The following is a 19,441-nucleotide window of genomic DNA, read 5'->3' as shown; positions in this document are numbered from 1 at the left end:
TCCCGCTGAAGAAGAGAAGGTTGAAGAGCGCATGCCCGAGCCCGGATCAAACGAATTGAAGTCGGAGGGACGAACTAGTTTCGCATTTCAGCCCTCAACTACAACCTTTCTTCCACCTCTTCCTTCCTCCAAACTTCCAAGCAGTACGGATCTTCTCGCTCTTTCTCTATCCGCTGCCCGCAATGGCGAGCTAAACCTTCCCGTCCGGCCAACTGTCTCTCCTTCGTTTGCCTCCGTTCACCTCCAGCCCTTCAGATTCTGCGCAATGGCACCCAACAGTGAACTCAAGAACCTCATCGCTCAGTTTTCCAGTGTACCCAAAGTCTCTGGCGTCGATCTCACGGGGAGAAACGTTATCGTGACGGGAGGAAGTGGGTGCGTCGTCTCTCTCCCTCTCTTCTTGTTTTAAGCTCTCTACGTCTTAAATAAACTGACCAGAGGTCTTCTCTCGTACTTACATTCGCTTTTACAGAGGTCTTGGACTCGAATCAGCTCTCGTCTTCGCGAAACTCAACCCTGCTCGACTTATCATCACCGCTCGATCCCTCGAGTCGGGAGGGAAGGCGGTCGAACAGATCTTCAAAGCAACGGGATACCGATGCGAGACTTGGGTCTTGAATCTGATGGATTTGAAGAGTGTCGAGGCTTTTGCCACGAAGGCCAAGACGGAGCTGGAGAGACTGGATGTTCTGGTGAGCTTGAACCCGACGCGTCCGTCACTTCTCCCCGATCTCGAACGGCCGCTGACGGACGTTCGCTCTCTCGTCGGTGCCTTTCTTCTGCAGCTCTCTAACGCCGGTCAGTCTCTTCTTCATTGATACTCTTCCTCGACCTCTCTCGTCGTGACGCGTCGTCTTTGCTTTTTTTTCACAGGCGTCGCCGCAACTCAGTACATCGTTTCCGCGCATGGCTACGAATCAGGGTAAGTGAATGGTAAGAGCTGCTCCTGATGTCTTCTCGCTGACTACCTGCGATCCTCAACAGCTGCCAAGTCAACAACATCTCGAACTCGCTTCTTTGCCTCCTCCTTCTCCCTCTCCTTATTCAAACTGCAACTCTCCCGCCCCCCATCGGATCCAAATCGCCCAAGTTTACTCCCCGCATCACCATCGTATCGAGTGTCCTTCATTACAAGGTCAAGACGCTTCCTGTTCTGGGAGCCGGAGAGGAGGGGAGGACGTTGGAGTTGATGAGCGAGAAGAAGAGATTCAGCAACGATACGTACCAGGATACCAAGGGTGAGCAGTCTTCACCGAAGACTTCTGGTGTGCGAATGTTGATGGACGCGGTAGAGCTCGGAAGGACTAACCTTTCGACGCGTTTTTGCCTTTTCTAGCCATCAACCTCCTCAACGCCCAAACCCTCATTTCCCTACTGCCTCCCGTCAAGGATGGAAACCCTACTGTTCTCATCAACACCGTCGATCCCGGATTCTGCGACACTGGTATCTTGAGGACCGCTTCAGGATTCTTTAGGATCGGAGTCGCGTGAGTCGAGTCTCTGCTGGGAGCTCCTTCCTCAAACTGACGTCCTTTCATTACAGGATCGCCACTGCCCTCGTCGCCCGAACTGCCGAAGCTGGAGCTCGAAACCTTGTCTATGCGAGCTTGAAGGAAACCTCTCAAGGAGCGTACATTGCGACTTGCAAAGAGCAGGAGTGAGTCGCGTCGTTGTTTTTGTTGTATCTCTTGATCTACGTTCCAACGCTGACTTCTTCGTCCTTTCGTTTTAGAGCTGGAGACTTCGTCATTGGGGAGAAGGGCCGTCAAGTCGGTGCGATGATCTGGGAGGAGATGAAGAGCATTTGGATGAAGGAGGGCATCGTGGTGTGCTGAGAGCTTTTGTTACTCGTTACTCTGCCTCTCGTACCTTACCTCCGTTCTCGTCTCTTTCTTACCTTTATCCAGTACCTGTTTATGTAATCGTCCGATAAATTTTGGTTCTTCGAGAGCCTTTCCCTCGCTCGACGCTCCTCTACGTCTTTCTCGACGACGAGTTGCCCGACGAGTCTTCTCAGCATCTCAGCTGATCCTCACCCATCTGCCCCTACCTCTTCGGCAGCTCTATCATTTCCAGACGATTGGTCGCTCTTCGTATGGGCTCGAATCGACTGATGGAGAAACCGAGCAAACGCGCTGAGTTTTCGAAGGAAGAGAGAGAGCAGTCAAGATGAGACTGTCATCGATATCGGCGACCAAACTAGCAACTTAGACCCTACGATAAAAGAAGGAAGAGATATGAGAGATGGTAAAGAAGAAGTGAGCATCGTGTGCAAAGGAAGAGAGGCATGAACGCGTCGAAAAGAGTTCGCTCTGCACGAAAGGAATCACCCGCTTGGAGCTCTAGATGAACGCCGGAGAAGAAAGGTAGGAAACTCTATCCACCTATGTCGAGAGGAGTCGTCCGAAGCGAGCAGGAGGACTGGTTGGGTTGCGGACGTGGCAGTCGCGTGGAGGTGTGGGTGGAGCGAGACACTCGTAGAAGAAGGCCTCGAGGGTGGGGTTGCTGTTGTTGCAACTGGATCGAGTGGGATATGGAGCTCTGAGGAAGCGAAGAACAACAGGGAGAATCAGTTTCCGAGAACAAGAAGAGAGGTCGAGGCGCGTCCGGGTGCTCACTGAATTTCACGATCCTCCCTCTCTTCTCTTTCCTTCTCCAAACAAAACCTTCTCCGCCCACTCCCTCCTCTTCTTCTCCTTCTTCTCCTCGGCAGCATCCTTGACCTCAACTCCCTCGACCTTGATGATAAGGAGCGCAGGAGGAGATGTCGGAGCCGAGATGGATCGTCGATGGAACGGGGAGGATTCATCGAGGATGAGCTTTGAAGAAGCGAGTCTGGTAGGGATAGGACCTTGAGGGACAGATCCTCGACCTTTCAGGAGGGAGAGGAGGGGAGGAGAAGTGTCTTGGTAAAAGCGAAGACAGCAGAAGATGAAAGGAAGTCAGAAACCAAAGGAGAAGAAGCGGCGGGCGACGCGAGATCCGGCTGCGTCGAGGTGACACTCACTTCTAAGAGACCTCATGGAAACACCTGAAGAACTTCCTTGGGTTGAGATTGAGGAGCTTGAGGAGATGGTTCGAGTGAGAGCTGATCAGGCAGAAAAAGAAGAGAAAAGGTCAGTGAGAAGGCCAGAAGTTGGGCAGACGTGGAAGCGAGAGTCCGAGTCAGAGCGGAGGGGAGGAAAGTCGAAGCTCACCAGGAGGAGAGTTGGGAGCAGAGAGAGAGATATTGCTGCTGAGAGTAGAGTTGGCGTTCATCGTTGAAGAGGAGAGGGAGATGAAGGAAGAGTTTCAGATAGGTTGGAGAAAGGGAGGTTGTTGTGGTTTGGGTAGAAGATGGTGAGAGAAAAGAAAGAGCAGTTTGGTTTCAAGCGACGGCGGCCAGAAGCGAGGTCGCGGCCGAGGACGGCATGCGAGCTCGAGCCCGTTCACTCAGGGAGAGCGGGCACGTTTCTGTCACACAGGAGGCTGAGCAGGGAAGAAGAGAGAGGAGGCCGAAAGAGGAGTCAAAAGGCAAGACGGGGAAAAAGGAGAGGAGCGGAACCGAGCCCGTTGCTCACTCCTGTGCCCTTTTCCACAGCGATGGACCTTGAAGAGATCAGAACGAAGATCTAGGAGCGAAATAACTCTCAGAAGTGGATGAAAGAAGGAAGGGCAAGGGAGAGATACGAACCGACAGCTCGGACGCAAATGGAACGACGCGTGTGAGAATCCCTCTGCGTGAGCGGGATCCCTCGCAGCTCTCTAAAAGTGGTCTCACGCTGCACAGAATCCCGAAAGAGTATTTGTCAAATCGGTTCGACCATCTTGGAGGATTTTCAAGGTGATGGATCGCAACGCGTCGTCGGCTTTCAGAGAACGCGTCCACCCTCTTGGGCAGACTGAGTTCTGGAGTGTAGCTTGAGCGCTGCGGTAGTGAAGCTGAGCCGGCATGGAATCTACGAGGAAGGAATGCTGGGCCTTATACCACGAGGAGCGAGTGTAAGCAGATCGAAGGAAGCGTGAGACGGCGACGGAGATATCGGTTTGGTTGAGCCTGCTCGTCGAAGCCCGAACAGAAAACGAGCGAGCCCACTGAACGCCTCACTTCGCTACTCTTGGAGCGAGTCTTGTGAACGATCAAGCGAGATGGTAGGACAAGACGCACGTCCGGTTCGTCGTTCCACTCCTGGCTTTCTCTTCCCACGACTCGATCTTCAACGATGACCCCCAGCGCAAGCTGTATCCAAACCCTCACATTATCTCTTCTCAATGCTGCTACTGCTACAACCAGAAAGAAGGGCTGAACCCATCTCATTCATCGTCGTCCAACGTCCCCGAGTCGTACAACCTCCTCGTCCTCATCTCGTTGATCAACGCACCCTGCGTCCTCTTTTTATCCTTCACCCGCATCGCCCACCACCCAGCTCCAGCGAACCTACACACAGCCAACAACGAAAGGTCAGCGAACGGAGACATAGACGAGACGAAAGTCGACGTCAACTTCAACCTCTCCTTCCTTCCTGCTCCTTCCCTCCTCCTCCGACAGTTCTCTTTCTCCTCAACCAAAGATCGCACATATCCAACCTCCTTCTCCAAAGAAAGGTAAAGACGAGACGCTCACATCGAAATCCCTACGATCCAAATCAGCTGCTCATCACTGATGAGAACCTTCTCGACCTTGTCCTGAGCCAACCTCTCCTCGTCTGACATGGGTATCGGTGAATCTGGCGCTCGAGGAGCGAGCTCCTTCAGTCTTGGAGGGAGAGCGGGGTATGATTTGCCTGTGCGAGTGACGACGAGACCGGTGGATTCAAGGGAGGGTGTAGAGGTAGAGGCGAGGGAAGGGACGGAAGATGAGGAGGAGGAGGAGCTGGGCTCGGTTGCTGCTGTCGATGCTGGTGGAGGAGGTGGAGGGATGATCGTGGAGTTTGAACGAAGGGTCTGAGAGGAAGCGCGAGAAGATAGAGAAGAAGGTGAGCATGTGCAAGGAGGGGAGGTTGGAGGAGAGGAAGAGGGAGACGAACAGGGATAGATCGAGAGGAGGAAGGGAGGAGGGAAGAGGCTCGCGAGCTTGATGCTCGAGCGAGGAGACGGAGAGAAGCCATTCTTTTTGGTGAAGAGGAGGAGTAGATGGGAGGGTGCCGAAGGTGTGAGAAGTGGTCAATCCTTCCTAAGGATTGGAGAAGAGAAGGTGTTGGGGTTGGGGGAAGGAGGAGGAAGACGTCGAAAACGAGCTCGTCCACTTCTCGCTGGGGGGACGGAGAGCTCATGAGATGGGACGATGGATCTATCTTTGCTCGTTCTTGCAGCGATAGATAAGAAGAGAACAAAGGCGTTTCATAAAGGTAGTCTTTATCTATGTACAAAGCTAAGCGAAACTTCGACCTCCCAATCCCAAAAAGCTACTCCATCTCCGACTCGCTGTTCATAGGAATCGAGGTCCTCTCTCCCCTCCTTCCTCCTCCTCCCTGAACCTCTTCCCTCTCGGACCTAACCCCACCCTCAACGGTATCACTCTCCGAACCCGAGTTAAGCAAAGTATCGTACTGGGGAACTCGTCCTCTCGACCTGCTTCGACTTCCACCGACGCCTCCTCCTCCTCCTCCGGTTCGTCCCTCCGACCTTCCCTCCGCCCTTCCACCCTGCCTTCCAGGAGCTCCCAATCCTCCTCCTCCTCCTCCTCCTGCAGCGTCGGTGTCGGATCCAGAGTTCTGAGCGACGTAGCCCTTGAAGGAGGAGGGGTCCTCCGCTTCGCTCGTCGAAGCCGAAGTCGTAGGATCCTCCGATTCCGAGTTCAACGTCAAGGCGGTCTTGGGGACGTAGGGAGGTTGGTTGAGGTTGGTAGACTTTCCGGGTCCTCGACTTCTAGACCTGGAAGTAGCTCCTCGAGGGGTGCGGGACCTAGAGCGAACGTAGGGCTTCCTGAGTCCTCCATCTCCTCGATCCTCCTCTCCATCCGACTCGTTTCCACCTTGAAGTCTGACTCGTCCTCGTTGTTCGAACTGAGGAGGAGGAGGAGGAGGTTGCTGTTTGGTGGTGGAGGTGGTAGTGGTGTAGGGAGAGTCGGATTCCGAGTCTTCGTTGAGAGGGATGTGGGTGGAAGGCTCGGTGAAGGAGATGGGTCCGTCGGAGGTGATGGCTTCACTCTCGGATTCCGAGTTCATTTGGAAGTGGGAGGGCATGGTTGTTTGGCGGTGCAGAGGGAGAAGAGAAGTAAGCTTTGAGTGGGTTTGGGGGAGACTGTTGTGGTTGGCAGAGAAGGAAGAAAGGGAAACCGGGAGACAAGAGTCAAGCCTTTGAAAGGAGGGAAGGTGTCATGGGTCCAAGGAAGAGTCACTTTTTTATTTCCCCTCGTTGAAAAACAAAGCGAAAAACTGCTCAGAACAGCTTACAGAACCTATTCCGAGCTCCCTTGGCAGTCGATGAAGATTTTCTCGCAGCGACAGGAGGGCAGAGTCAGCTTCGACACGTTCAAAGAAGGAGAGCCGAGGAAGAGGAACGAGGCCCGGTTCACTTTCTCTTGGTGAGTACCATCAGTTTTCTTTCCGACTCGTTTGCTATGCGCTCTAGACTCTCAAAATTTAGAGAACAACATCTATCAGGCCTAGAGATACACTAAGAACAGAAGAACTGCCTCACATCGAGCTCTTCTTCCTCTCCCTCTCCTTCTCTAGCCTCTTCTCGTCCAGCATCGACGCGCCAGCTCCGAGAGCAGGGCTCATAGCTGCGACAGGGATCTTGGGGAAAGTCATGGAGCTAGCTGAGCTGAGAGTTCGTCCACTGGAGGGACTGTGGGAGGGCGAAGGGTTGAACGCGGACGGGGAAGGATTGAGAGGAAGGGAGGGTTGGTGAGGGGAGGGGATGGCGACGGACGCAGCCATGGCAGCAGCACCCTGTAGATCCGATAAGGAAAAAGATCGTCAGGTTCGAGAAGCAAGGCACATATCTACAGGGGAGAGCAAGAACTCACCACATCGCTATCCTTCGTCGTCATGATAGGTCGTCCTCCAACACCGTTTGAGAGAGCAGGATTTCGGCCGACGACCTTCTGTCCTTCCTGAGAGGCAGCGAAGGAGACTCCTGCTCCTCCTGTGGAAGCAGCAGGAGCAGTGGAAGAGGCGACAGGTCGGTGTCGGTTGATGAGAGAGCTGTGGATCGAGAAGAACGAGAAGTCAGCGCAGTCAGGGGTGAAGCGACGATGAGGAAAGACGCGACGAACAGTTCTTCGATGAGCGTCGAATTCCTGTACTCCAGTCGGATGTTGGGGACGTTGGTCTGAAAAAAAAGCAGCAAGTGAGTCAGTCCTACAGCAGCCGACGTCGGGACGTGCGGACGAGGACGAGAGAAAAGACTCACCTTGTTGATGTCGTTTCCCTCGACTCCTGGGTAGAACCATCGATCTCCTAGCCAGTGTCGCTTGACCTGCATCTCCCAACCAGACTGAAGGACCGAGTTCCTGGCCAGCTCGCACATATCTGAAGAAACGAAAGAACGGCGACGACGAGTGTCAGCGAGTGAGAACGAACGAAAGAGAAAACGAACGAGCCGACGTAGAAAAAGGAGACGAACCGGCAGGCGAGAACTTGTAGATCTGAGCGGCACACGAGTACTCCTCGAGAAGCGGTTCCTTGGTGAAATGGAACTGAGAAAAGGAAAGAAGAGAAGAAGAGGTCAGCGAAGTCGTCCGAACGCAGAAGGGAGGGTCAAAAACTCACTTGAAGAGGATCGTCGGTGGAGAGAGAGACGTTCATACCGATTCGGAAGTAGTCCTTGATCCTGTGGAAACGAAGGGGACATAATCAGAATTGCTCGAGAGGTCGTGGACGAAGGAAGAGGAAAGAAGGACGAACGGGTTCCGGTCGTAGGTCAAGAAAAGAGCGTTGTTGCTCAAAGGACTCATAGCAAGACCGATTTGCTTGAGATAGTAGCTAAAAGAAGTAAAGGAATCGGCGTCAGTTTTGATTTCGAGCGAAAGAAAGGTAGGAAGAAGGGAAAGGACGAACAGGTACTGCATCACGGGGACCTTCCTGAGGAGGATACCGTGCGAGATCGAGTGGGCTCCCAAGAAGGCAGCAGAAAGATGATCGGTGTCACCAGCTTCACCGCAGTGAGGTCGAAGAACGAAGGTGTCTGTGAAAGGAAGGCAAACAAGAGGCAGGGACGCGTCAGTAAAAAGAGACCTCGAGAGACGCGACGTCGAAGAAAGAGAAGGAGACGAACTGAATCCTCGATCTTTCCTCCAGGCATTGAGACTAGCAATGTTTGCCCACATGTAGTAGAGCCTGCAAGCGAAAGAAGAAGAAGACTAAGTCAACTCGGACGTTCTCAGGAGGAGGAAGGAGGGCGAAGAAGGAGAAGCTCACCAGTACGAGTAAGGAGGCGAATCCTTGACGTTCCAGCTCTTCGCATTGGGGAACTTCTTGTAGGTCCTCCTCTCCGGCTTGGACTCGTCGTCGACGCTATCGAATCCGATGATCCTCTGAAGGAAGATGTGAAGCTCAGGGTGAGACTTGGGATCCTTGGTGACTTCGAAGAGAGGTTCGAAGAGGTCTGGTTGGGAGAGGGGTTGTTGGAGTCAGCTGCGTTTCGTCCCTCCGAGGGAAGGAAAGAAGGAAAACGAGCCAAAAAGAGTCACTCACTTCGAATGATATCCTGGAAGTTCTCGATCAAACCTCCAGCCTTGTAGATATCGTAGAGACGAGGCACCTGAACGAGCCATCGGACGTTGTGAGAGATGAGCTTGTTGTTAACGATCCACTTGGCGAGCTTGTCCCATTCGTTGACGTTCCTGAGAAGATGGAAAGGGGAAGAGGATTGAGAAGTGTCAGACGGAGCACTGGGTGACTCGACGAGGGAAGGGAGAGGATGGACGAACCGTCCATAAATCGAGATCCTCCACTCGCAGTTCTGATAAACGAGGAAGCCGGATCAGTAACATAGCTCAAGCGCAAGTGAGGTGATGGTATGTACCTGGTACTTAGTCTGCTCGAGATCGCTCATCAACTCTGTGAGAACGAAGGAAGCGAAGCGACGAGGTGAGTGGTGGGACGCGTCCAAGAGAGACGACAAACTCGAACGAACCCTTGGTCAACTCAGCGAGGTATCGACCTTCAAGGTAGTTATCGGTCTTCAAGAAGATCTCTCGAAGTCGGGAGGATCCAGTGGGGTTGTACTAGAGGGCGAGGGAAATCGGAACGCGTCAGACTCGTGTTCGACGTCGACGGTCTGCTTCCTTTTCGAGCTCACCTTCAAATTGAACTTGTCGAATCCTGAGTGTAGCGAAGAGAGGTCAGTCGGACGAGGGATGACACTGCGAAAGAAGAGAGATACCTACGGTGGTAGTCTCCGTGAGCCTGCGAAGGAGGGGAGGAGAAACAAAGAAGAGTCAGCTCGACGCGTCGGAACCTCGCCTCTCAAATCGAGACTCGAGACGATCGACTCACGTGCATATCCATAGTGTCGATACTGAGCTCGTAAGCACTAAATCCCAAACTCTCGAAGACCTCGTTGAGAGTGAGAGCCTGACCATCTCGAATGCAGACGAGCTCGTCCGGCGAACGCTTCATCTTGGACTTGATGAATCGAAGCAGATGCTTCTGGTTCATCGACGCCGAGTGATGAACGTGAGTGTCGACCTGGAGAGCAGAAATTCGATCAGTAAAGAGAGAGAGGGGACGTAGAAGGAAGGAAAGGAGGCGAACCTTTCGGACGTTGTAGAAATCACTGAGCGAGGCGAGAGGAAAGGATGAGATCAGGTCAGCCTTCGTTGCTTTCGAGGTAAGTAGGAGAGAAGAGAGGAAAAAGTGAGGACGAACCGATGAGGCACTCTCTTCATATCCGCCAGCTCCTGGTACTCGTTCAGAAGAGTGTAGAGGTTCCACTTGGAAGCGAGGTACTTCAATCGTCGGAACGCGAACGATTTGGCGGGACCGTCCGAGCAGACCGAGAGGACGTATTCGAGATCGATGAAGTACTCTCGGAGGGTTGGGAGGGTGACGAGGGGTGTCTTCTTCTCGTCTGAGAAGAGATGCAAAAAAAGCGGAAAGGGAGTTGATGAGCTTGAGCTCACGACGAGGAGTAAAGAGAGAGAGAGGGAAGCGGAAAGTTCAAGCTCACCTTTCGCCTCGAACACCGCATAAACCCCATCTTCTCCCAGCACAAAGTCCCTAGCCGTCTCCTCCTTCCCTCCAGCCTCTCCAGGGATCTCACAAGCCTCCTTCTCGAACACCTCGTCCTTGTCGAGCTCGTGGTTCTCTCCGTCCTCCTCTCCAGGTTTCGCCTTGCTCCTCCAGTGCCAGTGAGGAGGAGGAGGAGCAGGGTAGATCTTCCAAGCCTTCGTGGAATCGGACGAGGAAGGCTGAGCGAGGTGAGCTGTAGAGGGCTTGAGGGAGACGACGTCGGCGTGCTGCAAGGAAAGGAAGGGAGGGCTGAGATCAGCTCGGGAAGGGGAAGGACGGAAAGAGCAAAAGATGGTAGCAGAGAGAAGGGACGAACGTGAGAAGTCTCAGGAGTGAAACCAGCGAAATCACCATCGTGGTCTCGAGGGTTGTCTCCTAGTCGTTGGAGCGAAGCAGACATGTACTTGTCTCGAAGATCGAGACACTTTTGGAACGAGTTGTAAAGAGCTTCGAGCTCCGAGGCGATCCTGTTTGGTTCGAAAGCAACGACCCAGGGATAGCAGAAGGAGGGTCAGTCTTGGACTCGGTAGGAAGATCAAACCTTCCTACGAGCTCCTACAGTCGAGAAAGAGGGATGAGTGAGGCGTACCCTTCGTGCATCGAGTGCCCTCGTTCGTGAGCCGACGCTTCTCCTCCTCCTTCGTTCGTCCCACTAGGTCCAGCCTGAGCCTCCTCGTCCTGGTCCTCGTCTTCACCTACGACCGACTGCTGCTCGAAAGTGACTCCTTCCTTCTTCAAGAGAAGTTCTTCCTCGAGATCGAGAGCGTCCGGTCCTTGGTGCGAGCGACGGGTGGGGAGGAGGGGAGGAGGAGGAGGAGCACCTGGATGAACCAGAGGTTGTTGGGGAGGGAGGATGGGAGTCGTAGGAGAGGTTCGGATTTGATGAGCGAAGAAGTGAGAGTCGGCCTGTTGTTGTAAAAGTTTCATAGTGATCAGCTTTGAGCCTCGATAGAAGGAGGGAAGGAAGGAAGGGGAAACCACTGACCGACTTCAATCGATGTTCTTGTTCATAATCGAACGTCGTGTCTCGAGCAGAAGGGATGGGAGTTCCCTCAGGGGAAGGATCTCGGGAAGAGGAGTTGTGCTCGTTGTCGTTGTCGTGGTCGATGTGACGAAGATCGTCGGGGATATCTCGAGAAGAGCACATGTTGGGTGGAGGGAGGAGGACAACCAGAGGTCGACCTTCGAAACGACATTTGGAACAGGCGGCAGAACGGCGGCACGGGCGAGAGAGCGTCAGGACTCGACCGAGAAGGGAAATATGACTCGATGGGATCGTAAAGCAAGAAGGGAGGAGTCTGATCTGTTGTTTTGAACTCGTCGTGAGCGTCTGAGATGTTGGGAAGACGGAGGAGAAACAGGTCTGCGTCGACGCGTAAAAGCAGAGGGGATCCCTTCGTCTTCTTCGCCTCCTCGCTTTCTCTTTTCAACCCATCAAAACGTTCAGCAGGGAAAGGTCATATAAATCGTCATCTGAACTTGTCGTGTTCATGGTTTCAAGTCAACTATCTATCGAACTACAAGGGAATGAATGGAAGGCGGGAAGGGGGTATCGACGAGCGAGCGAAGCGGAAACGACGAAGAGGGTAAGGGAGGAAAAGACAGGATAGGGGAGGTTCTACAAAGATGGGAGAGGAGGAAAAGGAAAGCAAGGTCGAAAAAGAGGAGGCGAAGCAGGAGAACGGACGCGGGAGGGGCACGAGGGAACGGTTTAGTACGCCTCGACGGCACCCTCTCCTCCTCCTCCCTCTGCCACAGGGACGAGATCCTCGTCCCCCTCGTCCTCGTCGACGAGTTGGACGCCGAGCCAGTCGTCTTTGATGGAGCCGATGGCGAACTGAGGAACAGCGGAAGGGGAGGGGAGAGGGGTTAGCGACGGCGACGACGACGACGACAAGAGGAACGAAGCTTGAGGCAAGAGGAAAAGGTTGGCAGACTCACAATCTCAGTCGCATCAACCCTCGTTCCAATCAACCTGCAACGAAGCTTCACACCCTTCACAATCACCCCCTCCGTCTGCCCAGGAATGATGAACGAGGGCGGGTTGGACGTCGAGTCGAACTTCATTTCCGCGGGGAGGTGCTGCATTACGCACGATCAAAAGAAGAAGGAGAAAGAAGAGTCAGTAAACGTGTTTCTCAAACGAAGGAAGGGAAGCGAGTCAAGTGTGCGAGAGAAAGAGAGAAGGCGGGCGAGAGGTGGTGGGATCAGAAATGTGTAAACGAAGCTACTAAACGACGTTTCCCAAACATAAATCAACATTCCTCCGGTTAAGGTAGGTCATGATGTCCCTATGCAAGTTTATCATCATTCAAAAAAGTTGGTGGTAGGGGAGGGCGGGAGAGAAAGGGGAAGGAACGACCGACGACGGACGAAGAGGGAGGGAAAAGAGATTTGGGGACTAACATGAGTAGAGATGAAGACTGAGAGAGGTCCGACGTCGAGGAAGACTCCCATCTACACGAACGAAGAGAAGAGAGAGAAGTCAGCGTTGGGGAAGAGAGAGGCGAACGAAGAAAGACGAGGACTGAAGAGCGGGAGGTCGAAAAAAAAAAAACTAACCTTCGACACGTTGTTAACGATTCCATCGACGTCCTCTCCTTTGAACGGCTTCATAACGATCGCAGCTGCTCTCCTCCGAAGAACTAATCAGCTCTTCGATCTCAGAAGAGCAACCACGAAAAACCCTTGTTGAAGAGGTTGGAATACCCACAGTAGGTCGTTCGAAACTCTGCCTCGCCCGTTCCGTTGAGGACCTTTCCGGTTCCGTGGTCGAGGATGGAGAGAACTTTGATGATGTATCTGTTTGATGACGACCCAAGGAGGAGGAGGAGAAGGTCAGCAACAGCGTAGGAGGGAGAAGGGAGGGGAGAGAGGTGGGTTGGGCGAGGAGGGGAGAGGAAGGGAAGGAAGTCGAAAAGTTGTTGATGGTTCAGATAAAAACAATGTTCTCATGTTCAGGGCGTTACTCCGTCTTCGAAGAGCTGAGTTTATAGTTTCGGTCTGCGACCTTTATCATCATTTTGGGAGGGGGAGGAGGCGAAGGGAGGGAGGCGAAGGAAGGAGATGATCGTCTCGCCTCGAAGAAAAGAGGCTCGACGACGGTTCCCATCCGTTCGATTTCGACTCTTCTTCGCGTAGAAGGTGGTTGTAGGGAGTGGTAGAGGTGAATGGGGAAGGATAGGAAGAAAAGAAAGGGAGGCGAACGAACCCTAAACGACCTGAACACGTTCCCTGGACGTCCGAGTGAAGTTTTTGCTCGAGGTACTCGGTCATTTGAGGACCAAAGTACGAAGGATGAAGCAAGATCGTCTGAGTGAGTTGTTTCTGTAGTAGTAGCAAAGAAAAGAGAGCAGGTCAGTACGATGCAGAGGGAGGGAGAAGGAGGGCTGAAGAAGAAAAGAAGGAGAGAGAGATGGAAAGGAAGGGCCAAAAAGGGAGGGAACGAACGATGAAAAACATGTCCTGAAAAGCTATTCAAAGCGATGAGAGGAGAGCTTCAGCCAAGAGTGAGGAGGTAGAGTCGACTCTTGGAGTTATAGGTGAGTGAGTAAGGAGGAACGAAAGAGAGAAAGAAGAGAGCGAAGGGAAGGAGGATGTGGTTGAGGAGGAGGAAGAAAAGGGACAGGGCTGACTTTGAAAGAAGGGCTCAACGGCCTTAGGAGCGTGATTCAACAGCTCTCTCCTCCCAAACCACCACCACCATCACACATGTCCAGCTCCGCTTCTTCTTCAGCTGTAGCAGCTGCTCCTAGAAAGTGAGTTACACGGGAAACGGGCTCGAGTAGGCCTCACAGAAGAAACTGACCGTCTTCTCTCCATTCAGACTCCGACCTGCTCGACGACAAGTCAAGAAGGGAGAGATCGCACCTCAAGCGGACGCTCAGAGTGGGAAGGAGTATAGTAAGTTGACTTTTCTTGTTCTTGGTTATAACGAGATGTATGCTGACCTCTTCTCTCTCTCTTTTCATAGACATCTGGTGAGTTTGAAACGGATGGATGAGCTCGAACCAACGAAGGGAGACGTCGAGAGCTGACCTTTCCTTCCTTCCTTCCTTCCTTCCCTCCTTCTCTTCCAGGTACAACAAGGTTAGCAACTATCTTGTACAAGCTCAAAGCTTAGTTTCTCTTACTGACTCTCTCTATTCGCTCCTTCTTCTCGTTCGCTTCTCGTAGTGGTAAGTCTCGAACCATCGCTCTTTCTCCTCCTCCCCTTTCGTCCAAGCTCACCTTCTTTCTCCTCGTAATCAGGGCTGGTGGAGACAAAGAAGATGGTTACAAGAGGTGCGTTCAGATTCCTCAGCTCTCTATCTCTTCTACCACCTCCTCCTTGCTCGCTCGCTGACCCTGCCTCCCTGTCCTCCCTCTCTCTCCTCCAGTGCGACCCTCTCCCTCACTCGTTGCGTGCTCATGCGAGACGCTGGCTACACCCGAGCAGACGCCATGGGAACCAAATACTGCTGTCTCTACTTTGCTCGAGGTTGCTGTCCGTTAGGGTAAGTCCTCTCTCGCTCTTCTAACAAACGAAGCTCGAACGAAAGCTCACACCTCCCTCCTCCTTCCCTTCGTTTCTTCAAGATCCGACTGCACCTTCCTCCATCGACTCCCTCCTCCTTCGCACATCCTGCCCGACGCAGCCCTCGATTGCTTCGCTAGGGACAAGTACGCCGACTACAGGGACGATATGGGTGGGGTTGGTTCGTTCGGGAGGGTCAACAGGACGTGAGTTTAACTCTCTCTGCTCTCCTTTCCTTCGACGCGTCCGTCTTCGCTCGTCGTATCTTTGAGCTGAAACTGACCCTCTCGATCTTCCCTGGTCCGTTCGATAACAGTCTCTACATCGGAAGGATCCGAGAGAGTGGGACCAAGTCGGATACGGAAGCCATGCTTCGACGACACTTCTCGGAATGGGGAGAGCTGTATCGACGTGAGTTTCCTCGTTCTTTCTCTCTCTCGTGGCCCTCTCGTAGCTCTTCCCTCTCGACCGCTAACTTCTCTCTGTGTCTCTCTCTCTCTCTCTCTTTCCCTGGCTTCTCTCTCACCTTCCTCTCCGTCGCTCTTCCCTCCTCGCCCACCTATCTCCTCTTTCCTCCTCGTCCAACCAACCCTACACCCTCTCTCCCTCCCTCCCCCCACTCAGTAAACGTCCTCCACACCAAAGGCGTCGCCTTCGTCACCTACACTTCGGAACTCTGCGCCCAGTTCGCCAAAGAAGCCATGTCGAACCAGTCCCTCGACTCTGCCGAGATCCTCAACGTCCGCTGGGCCACCGAGGACCCCAACCCAGGCCAGATCAAAGCCGAGAAACGACGAGTGGAAGCGGTGGGGAAGAAGGCGATCGAGGGCAAGATCGAAGGAGGGTTTGCGGAAGCGGCGTTGACGGTGCAGGCGTTGGAGGAGGGCAGGGAAGGGGATCTTTATCCTTTGGAAGGAGGAGGAGGAGGAGGAGCGGAGAGGGAGGAGGGGCCGTTGAAGAGGAGGAGGCTGGAGGGTGCTGAGGGAGGGGAGGCGGAGTCAGGTGGAACGGAAGAGGAGGAGGAGCAGGAGGAGGTGCAGGAGGAGGTGCACGTCGCGGAGGATCGAAGCGGGTTGTTGGATCGGGATGCGTTGGAGGGGATGAAGTACTTTTTGCAGATGAAGAGGTTGAGGGAGGACGAGGAGAGGAAGGCTGGTGGAGCGGCGGGGAAGAAGGCTGCTGCTGGGGCGGCGCCGAAGGGGTTGGGGACGCTGGGTGGGTACGGGAGTGGGAGCGAGGACGATGATGAGGAGTAGTTTTAGTTTTAGTGGTTTAAGATTAGGTTGATCTTGCTTCGAGTACGATAGGGTTATGCTTTCTCGGAAAGATTTCAGTAGGGAGGGAGAGAGGGGAGGAGAGATAAGAGTCTTGAGCGCGTCGAGATTCGAAGGCGCCGCGCCGACGAGACAGAAACCAGTCGCTTTCGGTGATGCTGAGGATCGAACAAGTGACGAGGACAGGGTTACTCCTACCAACATCTACGCTCCTCCTCCCACCCAGCAACAGGAGACTCCAAGCACACCGACGAGACCTGCTCTTCCTCAGAGGAAGACAGCGGCGGAGCCGGATGACATGTGAGTCGCGTCTCCCCTTTTGTTCTTCAGAGACGAACAGGATTTGAAAGCTGACTCGTTTACGATCTTCTCTTTCTACAGTCCTGACGTCAAGACCATCGTCGGTATGGGATTCTCGAGATCTGAAGCCTTGAACGCTCTCGAGGTTCGTTTCTTCTCTCTTTCTCTTCCTCTCGACCCGTTTTCATCGCTGACTCCTATCTACCTCGTTTATCCTCTTCTTTAGGTCGGAGATTACAACCTCCAAAAAGCCATCGACCATCTCGTCTCGAAGTGAGGAGCTCAACTCGTCAACTAGTCTAGATCATCCACGTTTCCCTCGTCGTTCGCTCTCCCTCCTTCAGTTTTTCGCTCGTCACGTTTAATATCTGTTTTCCGAAGGTCTCTCTTACGTATTTACCCGATCTCTTTCCTTCTGGTGGTGATGTCATGGTTTCTTGATTCTTGGAAGTTGAGGAGGAAAGGGAGGAAGGAGAGGAGAGAGAGCTCAAGGCGCGTCGATGAACCTCGAAGAGAGAGAACAGCGCGACCAAGAGAGAAGCAAACCGCCTGCTTTCGGTGACGCTGAAGAGTTAGAGATCGAAATTATGTACTCATCGTTATCAGGTACGACTGAGATGAGTAAAGAGCGACAAACGACAGGCTAGTCGGAGTCCAACGTTTGGAAACCCCACCTGTTCTCCTCTTGCCCTCCTCCGTCTCAAAACGAGAGACCAGAGAAAGCTAAGAAGAGAGCCAACACGTCGGATACGAACTCGGGGACGATGCCTTTTGCGAGATTTATCGTTCCAAGCGTGCGACCTCTCGTCGTTCCTTTAGAAGGAAGAGGACGAGATGCGACCGACTGCCGTCTCGCGACGGCTGATCGACGCCAAATTCGAGGGTAATGCCACCAGGCCGAAGCTACCATCTAGGAAGATCGAGGTAATCTGCAGCAGTGTCGTCTCGAGAAGCTTCCAAGCGGCTGTGAGAGGGATCCTACGTTTCGATCGATCCAAAGAGCTCACGAGCAACGGGACGGACCTCGAATCGCTTCTTCTTCTTCTACTTCTTCGTCTCTCGTCCTAGGTTTTAAAGCCATAGAGAGAGACTCCCGCGAAGGTCCTTCTCGAGAGAGATGGAAGTGAGAAAGGAAAACCAAGAGCGTGGGAAGTCTGCGAACGAGGTGTTTTGTACGAACCTTTCCTTCAACTCCTATTCGATCTCTAGGCTCGTCTTCGACCATCTGCACTCTCTTCTTCTGATTCTCTTCCCATCTGCGATTTTACTGCTCGTCTCCCGCAGGCTGGATGACGAGAGAGAGGTGTGCGACGAAACGCAAATCGAACCTCGACGAGTCGAGGACGAGCGAGGAAAAGAGTGGGGGGGGGAGGTTCGGAAGCGGATTCGAGGCTCTACGAGAGAGGAACGAGCCCTGCTTGCCGAGAAAGAGAGACAGAGACCTTTCCGTCTCTGGAGCTCTTGATGGTTGGGAGGAGAAAGAGGAGAGGAGGAAGCGGGTGGAGCGAGTTTCGAGGCAGTTCGGAAGCAGTTAGTCTCCTTCCTCTCAACGACCAACTCGAAGATTTTTTCACTTCTCTTGAGGCCTCAAGAAGTCTTCTTTCCACTCTTCAGCTCTTCAAGATACAATCACCAGAGTGAGTCCAGGCGAAGGAGCGTCGTTCGTGCGGGGCGGAGGTGTTCAGGACGAAGCTCACCACCTCCTCCCTTCTCTCTCCTCCCCTCCCCTTCCCGTTTCTTCAGCTTCACCTTCGTCGCTCCAGTACCCCTTCCTGAGACCAAGCTTGTAGTCCTGGACTCACCACTGCTTTTCGATGTGAGTAGACTCGTTTTCCTTCTTCTATCCATCTCAAGAGGAAGGAACGTCGAGCTCACTCAACTTCCTTCTCCTCCTCCCTTCCGTTCCTCCCTCTATCCTAGCTTCAACTCGAACTTTTCATCTTCCATTCCTTCACGCTCGATAGATATCACTCTCATCTTACCATGTAAGTAGTTTTTATATCCCCTCGGGTCCCACAGACTCGCACGAGCTCACCTCTTTCCTCTCCTCTCTCTTCAGCCCGACCCTCCATCTCCTCTCCCTTTACCATGCTCTCAACCATTCCAACCGAACTCCAAGCCCAAATCCTCTCCCACCTCCCTCGAACGGATCTCCCAGCCGTCGCTCGAGTCTCCCAACACCTTCACGCCGTTGCGATCAAGATCCTCTACCGCAAAGTCGAGATTCGATCCCGGAAGCACTTCGACTCGTTCTTCCTCCTCCCTTCCCTCCTCCCTCCCGGTTCCATCGCCGCTGCTGAGCACGCGAAAGCGAGGAGGAAGCAGTTGGAGCTCATCAAGGACCTCACCATTTCGATCGTCGACCCAAACGAGCGTGCAAACACCTTCTACCTCCCGAGATCTCTCAAAGGATTCCAACCTAGTCTCCCTCTCGGAACGACTTGAGCTAGGCTACACCGCCGGACTCGAGCCTCTCCTCCTCTGCCTGGACCCGGCGGAACTCAGATTCGTCGACGTCTCTCCCGACATGAGAGAGCTCAGCTCCTAAAGCTGCTTCAGCCGATCGTGGAAGAGGATCAAGACGGTCACCTTCTCGACGGAGACGCCCTTCTTCCCTCAACCCATCTTCCATCCGGGTCCCCTATGCCCTCCCCTTACAAACGTCATCTCCGTCACGGTCTTCCTCCGGTTCGACACGATGTGGGGAGATCGTAATTCACCTCATGCCGGCAGGGAGGTCGTCCTTTGGATTCTTCGGTTCTTCCCCTCCCTCGAACGCCTTCGGATCGTCGTCGAAACGGAGGCGAGGAAGACGCTTCTGGATACGCTGTTCAAGAAGGGATACCTAGGGAAGGGGTTGGATCTCTTTACGGTCGCGGTTGGGGATATGGCGGAGGAGTTTGGGCTTTAGGGAGGCTAGGCTGTTGGCGAACGGACGCGTTGGATTTGACTGCTTTTCGTTTTGCTTTCCTTCTTCATTCTGGGTGTATCTGCGTATGCTGTCGATTTACATAGTCTTCTACTCACTCTTACGAACCCTCGTAACCTCTTGTCGCTTTCATCCTCGAAAGAAAGAGAGTGCTCGACTTCCTCAAACAACAACGACGACGAGCTTCAACGCGTCCCTCCTTTTCTTCTCTCTTTCCCAAACCGAATCCAACCCAAAAAGCGTCGCAATCATCATCACAAAT

The 19,441-nt window shown here is 53.4% G+C and overlaps 9 protein-coding genes across 9 annotated transcripts; 4 read left to right on the top strand and 5 right to left on the bottom strand.

The window, feature by feature from the left end:
* Positions 1 to 265: 265 nt before the first annotated feature.
* On the top strand, positions 266 to 1,979 carry BDY24DRAFT_440995 (uncharacterized protein; the record flags this gene model as incomplete). The annotated part of the gene is made up of 9 exons (XM_076644573.1): positions 266 to 375; positions 473 to 692; positions 786 to 798; positions 874 to 922; positions 985 to 1,238; positions 1,337 to 1,487; positions 1,544 to 1,657; positions 1,733 to 1,826; positions 1,908 to 1,979. The coding sequence occupies 9 exons, from the start codon at positions 266 to 268 to the stop codon at positions 1,920 to 1,922; spliced, it is 1,020 nt and encodes a 339-aa protein (XP_076497248.1). The 3' UTR covers positions 1,923 to 1,979.
* A 405-nt stretch (positions 1,980 to 2,384) lies between these two features.
* On the bottom strand, positions 2,385 to 3,258 carry BDY24DRAFT_414769 (uncharacterized protein; the record flags this gene model as incomplete). Its single annotated transcript, XM_076643362.1, has 4 exons — positions 2,385 to 2,541; positions 2,680 to 2,905; positions 3,008 to 3,088; positions 3,198 to 3,258. 4 exons carry the CDS (start codon positions 3,256 to 3,258, stop codon positions 2,385 to 2,387), a joined length of 525 nt encoding a protein of 174 aa, XP_076497247.1.
* Positions 3,259 to 3,916: 658 nt separating this feature from the next.
* BDY24DRAFT_387558 (uncharacterized protein) lies at positions 3,917 to 5,357 on the bottom strand. The gene is made up of 3 exons (XM_076640234.1): positions 5,007 to 5,357; positions 4,604 to 4,923; positions 3,917 to 4,417 (listed from the first exon to the last, which is right to left on the bottom strand). The coding sequence occupies exons 1-3, from the start codon at positions 5,250 to 5,252 to the stop codon at positions 4,294 to 4,296; spliced, it is 690 nt and encodes a 229-aa protein (XP_076497246.1). The 5' UTR covers positions 5,253 to 5,357; the 3' UTR covers positions 3,917 to 4,293.
* BDY24DRAFT_387556 (uncharacterized protein) lies at positions 5,302 to 6,277 on the bottom strand. The gene has a single exon (XM_076640233.1). It carries the CDS (start codon positions 6,162 to 6,164, stop codon positions 5,385 to 5,387), a length of 780 nt encoding a protein of 259 aa, XP_076497245.1. The 5' UTR covers positions 6,165 to 6,277; the 3' UTR covers positions 5,302 to 5,384.
* A 254-nt stretch (positions 6,278 to 6,531) lies between these two features.
* On the bottom strand, positions 6,532 to 10,917 carry BDY24DRAFT_46214 (AMP deaminase). Its single transcript, XM_076644930.1, has 21 exons — positions 10,750 to 10,917; positions 10,477 to 10,627; positions 10,099 to 10,387; positions 9,798 to 9,999; positions 9,684 to 9,705; positions 9,426 to 9,617; positions 9,317 to 9,335; positions 9,229 to 9,251; positions 9,064 to 9,154; positions 8,953 to 8,987; positions 8,858 to 8,889; positions 8,622 to 8,770; positions 8,346 to 8,532; positions 8,203 to 8,264; positions 7,986 to 8,112; positions 7,833 to 7,910; positions 7,698 to 7,758; positions 7,552 to 7,624; positions 7,339 to 7,457; positions 6,953 to 7,257; positions 6,532 to 6,875 (listed from the first exon to the last, which is right to left on the bottom strand). The coding sequence occupies exons 1-20, from the start codon at positions 10,758 to 10,760 to the stop codon at positions 6,973 to 6,975; spliced, it is 2,208 nt and encodes a 735-aa protein (XP_076497244.1). The 5' UTR covers positions 10,761 to 10,917; the 3' UTR covers positions 6,532 to 6,875; positions 6,953 to 6,972.
* A 688-nt stretch (positions 10,918 to 11,605) lies between these two features.
* On the bottom strand, positions 11,606 to 13,768 carry RPB7 (DNA-directed RNA polymerase II subunit RPB7). The gene is made up of 7 exons (XM_076640232.1): positions 13,611 to 13,768; positions 13,372 to 13,487; positions 12,874 to 12,962; positions 12,723 to 12,787; positions 12,567 to 12,617; positions 12,102 to 12,242; positions 11,606 to 11,997 (listed from the first exon to the last, which is right to left on the bottom strand). Exons 1-7 carry the CDS (start codon positions 13,620 to 13,622, stop codon positions 11,872 to 11,874), a joined length of 600 nt encoding a protein of 199 aa, XP_076497243.1. The 5' UTR covers positions 13,623 to 13,768; the 3' UTR covers positions 11,606 to 11,871.
* CWC2 (active spliceosome conformation promoter CWC2) lies at positions 13,465 to 16,028 on the top strand. Its single transcript, XM_076637709.1, has 11 exons — positions 13,465 to 13,633; positions 13,796 to 13,918; positions 13,987 to 14,063; positions 14,134 to 14,140; positions 14,240 to 14,249; positions 14,410 to 14,444; positions 14,540 to 14,656; positions 14,739 to 14,882; positions 14,993 to 15,087; positions 15,301 to 15,651; positions 15,691 to 16,028. The coding sequence occupies exons 2-11, from the start codon at positions 13,872 to 13,874 to the stop codon at positions 15,930 to 15,932; spliced, it is 1,125 nt and encodes a 374-aa protein (XP_076497242.1). The 5' UTR covers positions 13,465 to 13,633; positions 13,796 to 13,871; the 3' UTR covers positions 15,933 to 16,028.
* On the top strand, positions 15,944 to 16,700 carry BDY24DRAFT_45993 (ubiquitin-associated domain-containing protein). Its single transcript, XM_076644929.1, has 3 exons — positions 15,944 to 16,250; positions 16,332 to 16,395; positions 16,477 to 16,700. The coding sequence occupies exons 1-3, from the start codon at positions 15,988 to 15,990 to the stop codon at positions 16,525 to 16,527; spliced, it is 378 nt and encodes a 125-aa protein (XP_076497241.1). The 5' UTR covers positions 15,944 to 15,987; the 3' UTR covers positions 16,528 to 16,700.
* Positions 16,701 to 17,471: 771 nt separating this feature from the next.
* Positions 17,472 to 18,749, top strand: BDY24DRAFT_45986 (uncharacterized protein). Its single transcript, XM_076644928.1, has 4 exons — positions 17,472 to 17,887; positions 17,994 to 18,066; positions 18,171 to 18,235; positions 18,310 to 18,749. Exons 1-4 carry the CDS (start codon positions 17,715 to 17,717, stop codon positions 18,548 to 18,550), a joined length of 552 nt encoding a protein of 183 aa, XP_076497240.1. The 5' UTR covers positions 17,472 to 17,714; the 3' UTR covers positions 18,551 to 18,749.
* Positions 18,750 to 19,441: the final 692 nt, after the last annotated feature.

Source organism: Mrakia frigida (genome assembly GCF_051309035.1).
Source record: "Mrakia frigida strain ATCC 22029 unplaced genomic scaffold BDY24scaffold_13, whole genome shotgun sequence".
Taxonomy (NCBI): Eukaryota; Fungi; Basidiomycota; class Tremellomycetes; order Cystofilobasidiales; family Mrakiaceae; genus Mrakia; species Mrakia frigida.
The sequence above is the reverse complement of the archived record's forward strand: the minus strand, read 5'-3'. Positions and strand labels throughout refer to the sequence as shown.

Excerpts from the sequence above, each read along its gene's own strand:
- BDY24DRAFT_45993 (XM_076644929.1), top strand. The coding sequence starts at position 15,988 with ATGCTTTCTCGGAAAGATTTCAGTAGGGAGGGAGAGAGGGGAGGAGAG. Across the intron at positions 16,251-16,331 it reads GCGGCGGAGCCGGATGACAT|TCCTGACGTCAAGACCATCG; the intron begins GTGAGTCGCGTC and ends CTCTTTCTACAG. Across the intron at positions 16,396-16,476 it reads AAGCCTTGAACGCTCTCGAG|GTCGGAGATTACAACCTCCA; the intron begins GTTCGTTTCTTC and ends CCTCTTCTTTAG.
- RPB7 (XM_076640232.1), bottom strand. Across the intron at positions 12,963-13,371 it reads ACGTGTTCAGGTCGTTTAGG|ATACATCATCAAAGTTCTCT; the intron begins GTTCGTTCGCCT and ends GTCATCAAACAG. Across the intron at positions 12,618-12,722 it reads TCGTTAACAACGTGTCGAAG|ATGGGAGTCTTCCTCGACGT; the intron begins GTTAGTTTTTTT and ends TCGTTCGTGTAG.
- BDY24DRAFT_387556 (XM_076640233.1), bottom strand. The coding sequence starts at position 6,164 with ATGCCCTCCCACTTCCAAATGAACTCGGAATCCGAGAGTGAAGCCATC.
- CWC2 (XM_076637709.1), top strand. The coding sequence starts at position 13,872 with ATGTCCAGCTCCGCTTCTTCTTCAGCTGTAGCAGCTGCTCCTAGAAA. Across the intron at positions 14,657-14,738 it reads CGAGGTTGCTGTCCGTTAGG|ATCCGACTGCACCTTCCTCC; the intron begins GTAAGTCCTCTC and ends CGTTTCTTCAAG. Across the intron at positions 14,883-14,992 it reads TTCGGGAGGGTCAACAGGAC|TCTCTACATCGGAAGGATCC; the intron begins GTGAGTTTAACT and ends GTTCGATAACAG.
- BDY24DRAFT_387558 (XM_076640234.1), bottom strand. The coding sequence starts at position 5,252 with ATGAGCTCTCCGTCCCCCCAGCGAGAAGTGGACGAGCTCGTTTTCGAC. Across the intron at positions 4,924-5,006 it reads CCTCCTCTCGATCTATCCCT|ACCCTTCGTTCAAACTCCAC; the intron begins GTTCGTCTCCCT and ends GCTTCCTCTCAG. Across the intron at positions 4,418-4,603 it reads TGGATCGTAGGGATTTCGAT|GTTCGCTGGAGCTGGGTGGT; the intron begins GTGAGCGTCTCG and ends GGCTGTGTGTAG.
- BDY24DRAFT_45986 (XM_076644928.1), top strand. The coding sequence starts at position 17,715 with ATGGTTGGGAGGAGAAAGAGGAGAGGAGGAAGCGGGTGGAGCGAGTTT. Across the intron at positions 18,067-18,170 it reads ACTCACCACTGCTTTTCGAT|CTTCAACTCGAACTTTTCAT; the intron begins GTGAGTAGACTC and ends CCTCTATCCTAG. Across the intron at positions 18,236-18,309 it reads TATCACTCTCATCTTACCAT|CCCGACCCTCCATCTCCTCT; the intron begins GTAAGTAGTTTT and ends CTCTCTCTTCAG.
- BDY24DRAFT_46214 (XM_076644930.1), bottom strand. Across the intron at positions 10,000-10,098 it reads TGCGGTGTTCGAGGCGAAAG|ACGAGAAGAAGACACCCCTC; the intron begins GTGAGCTTGAAC and ends ATCTCTTCTCAG. Across the intron at positions 7,258-7,338 it reads AGGGAAACGACATCAACAAG|ACCAACGTCCCCAACATCCG; the intron begins GTGAGTCTTTTC and ends CTTTTTTTTCAG.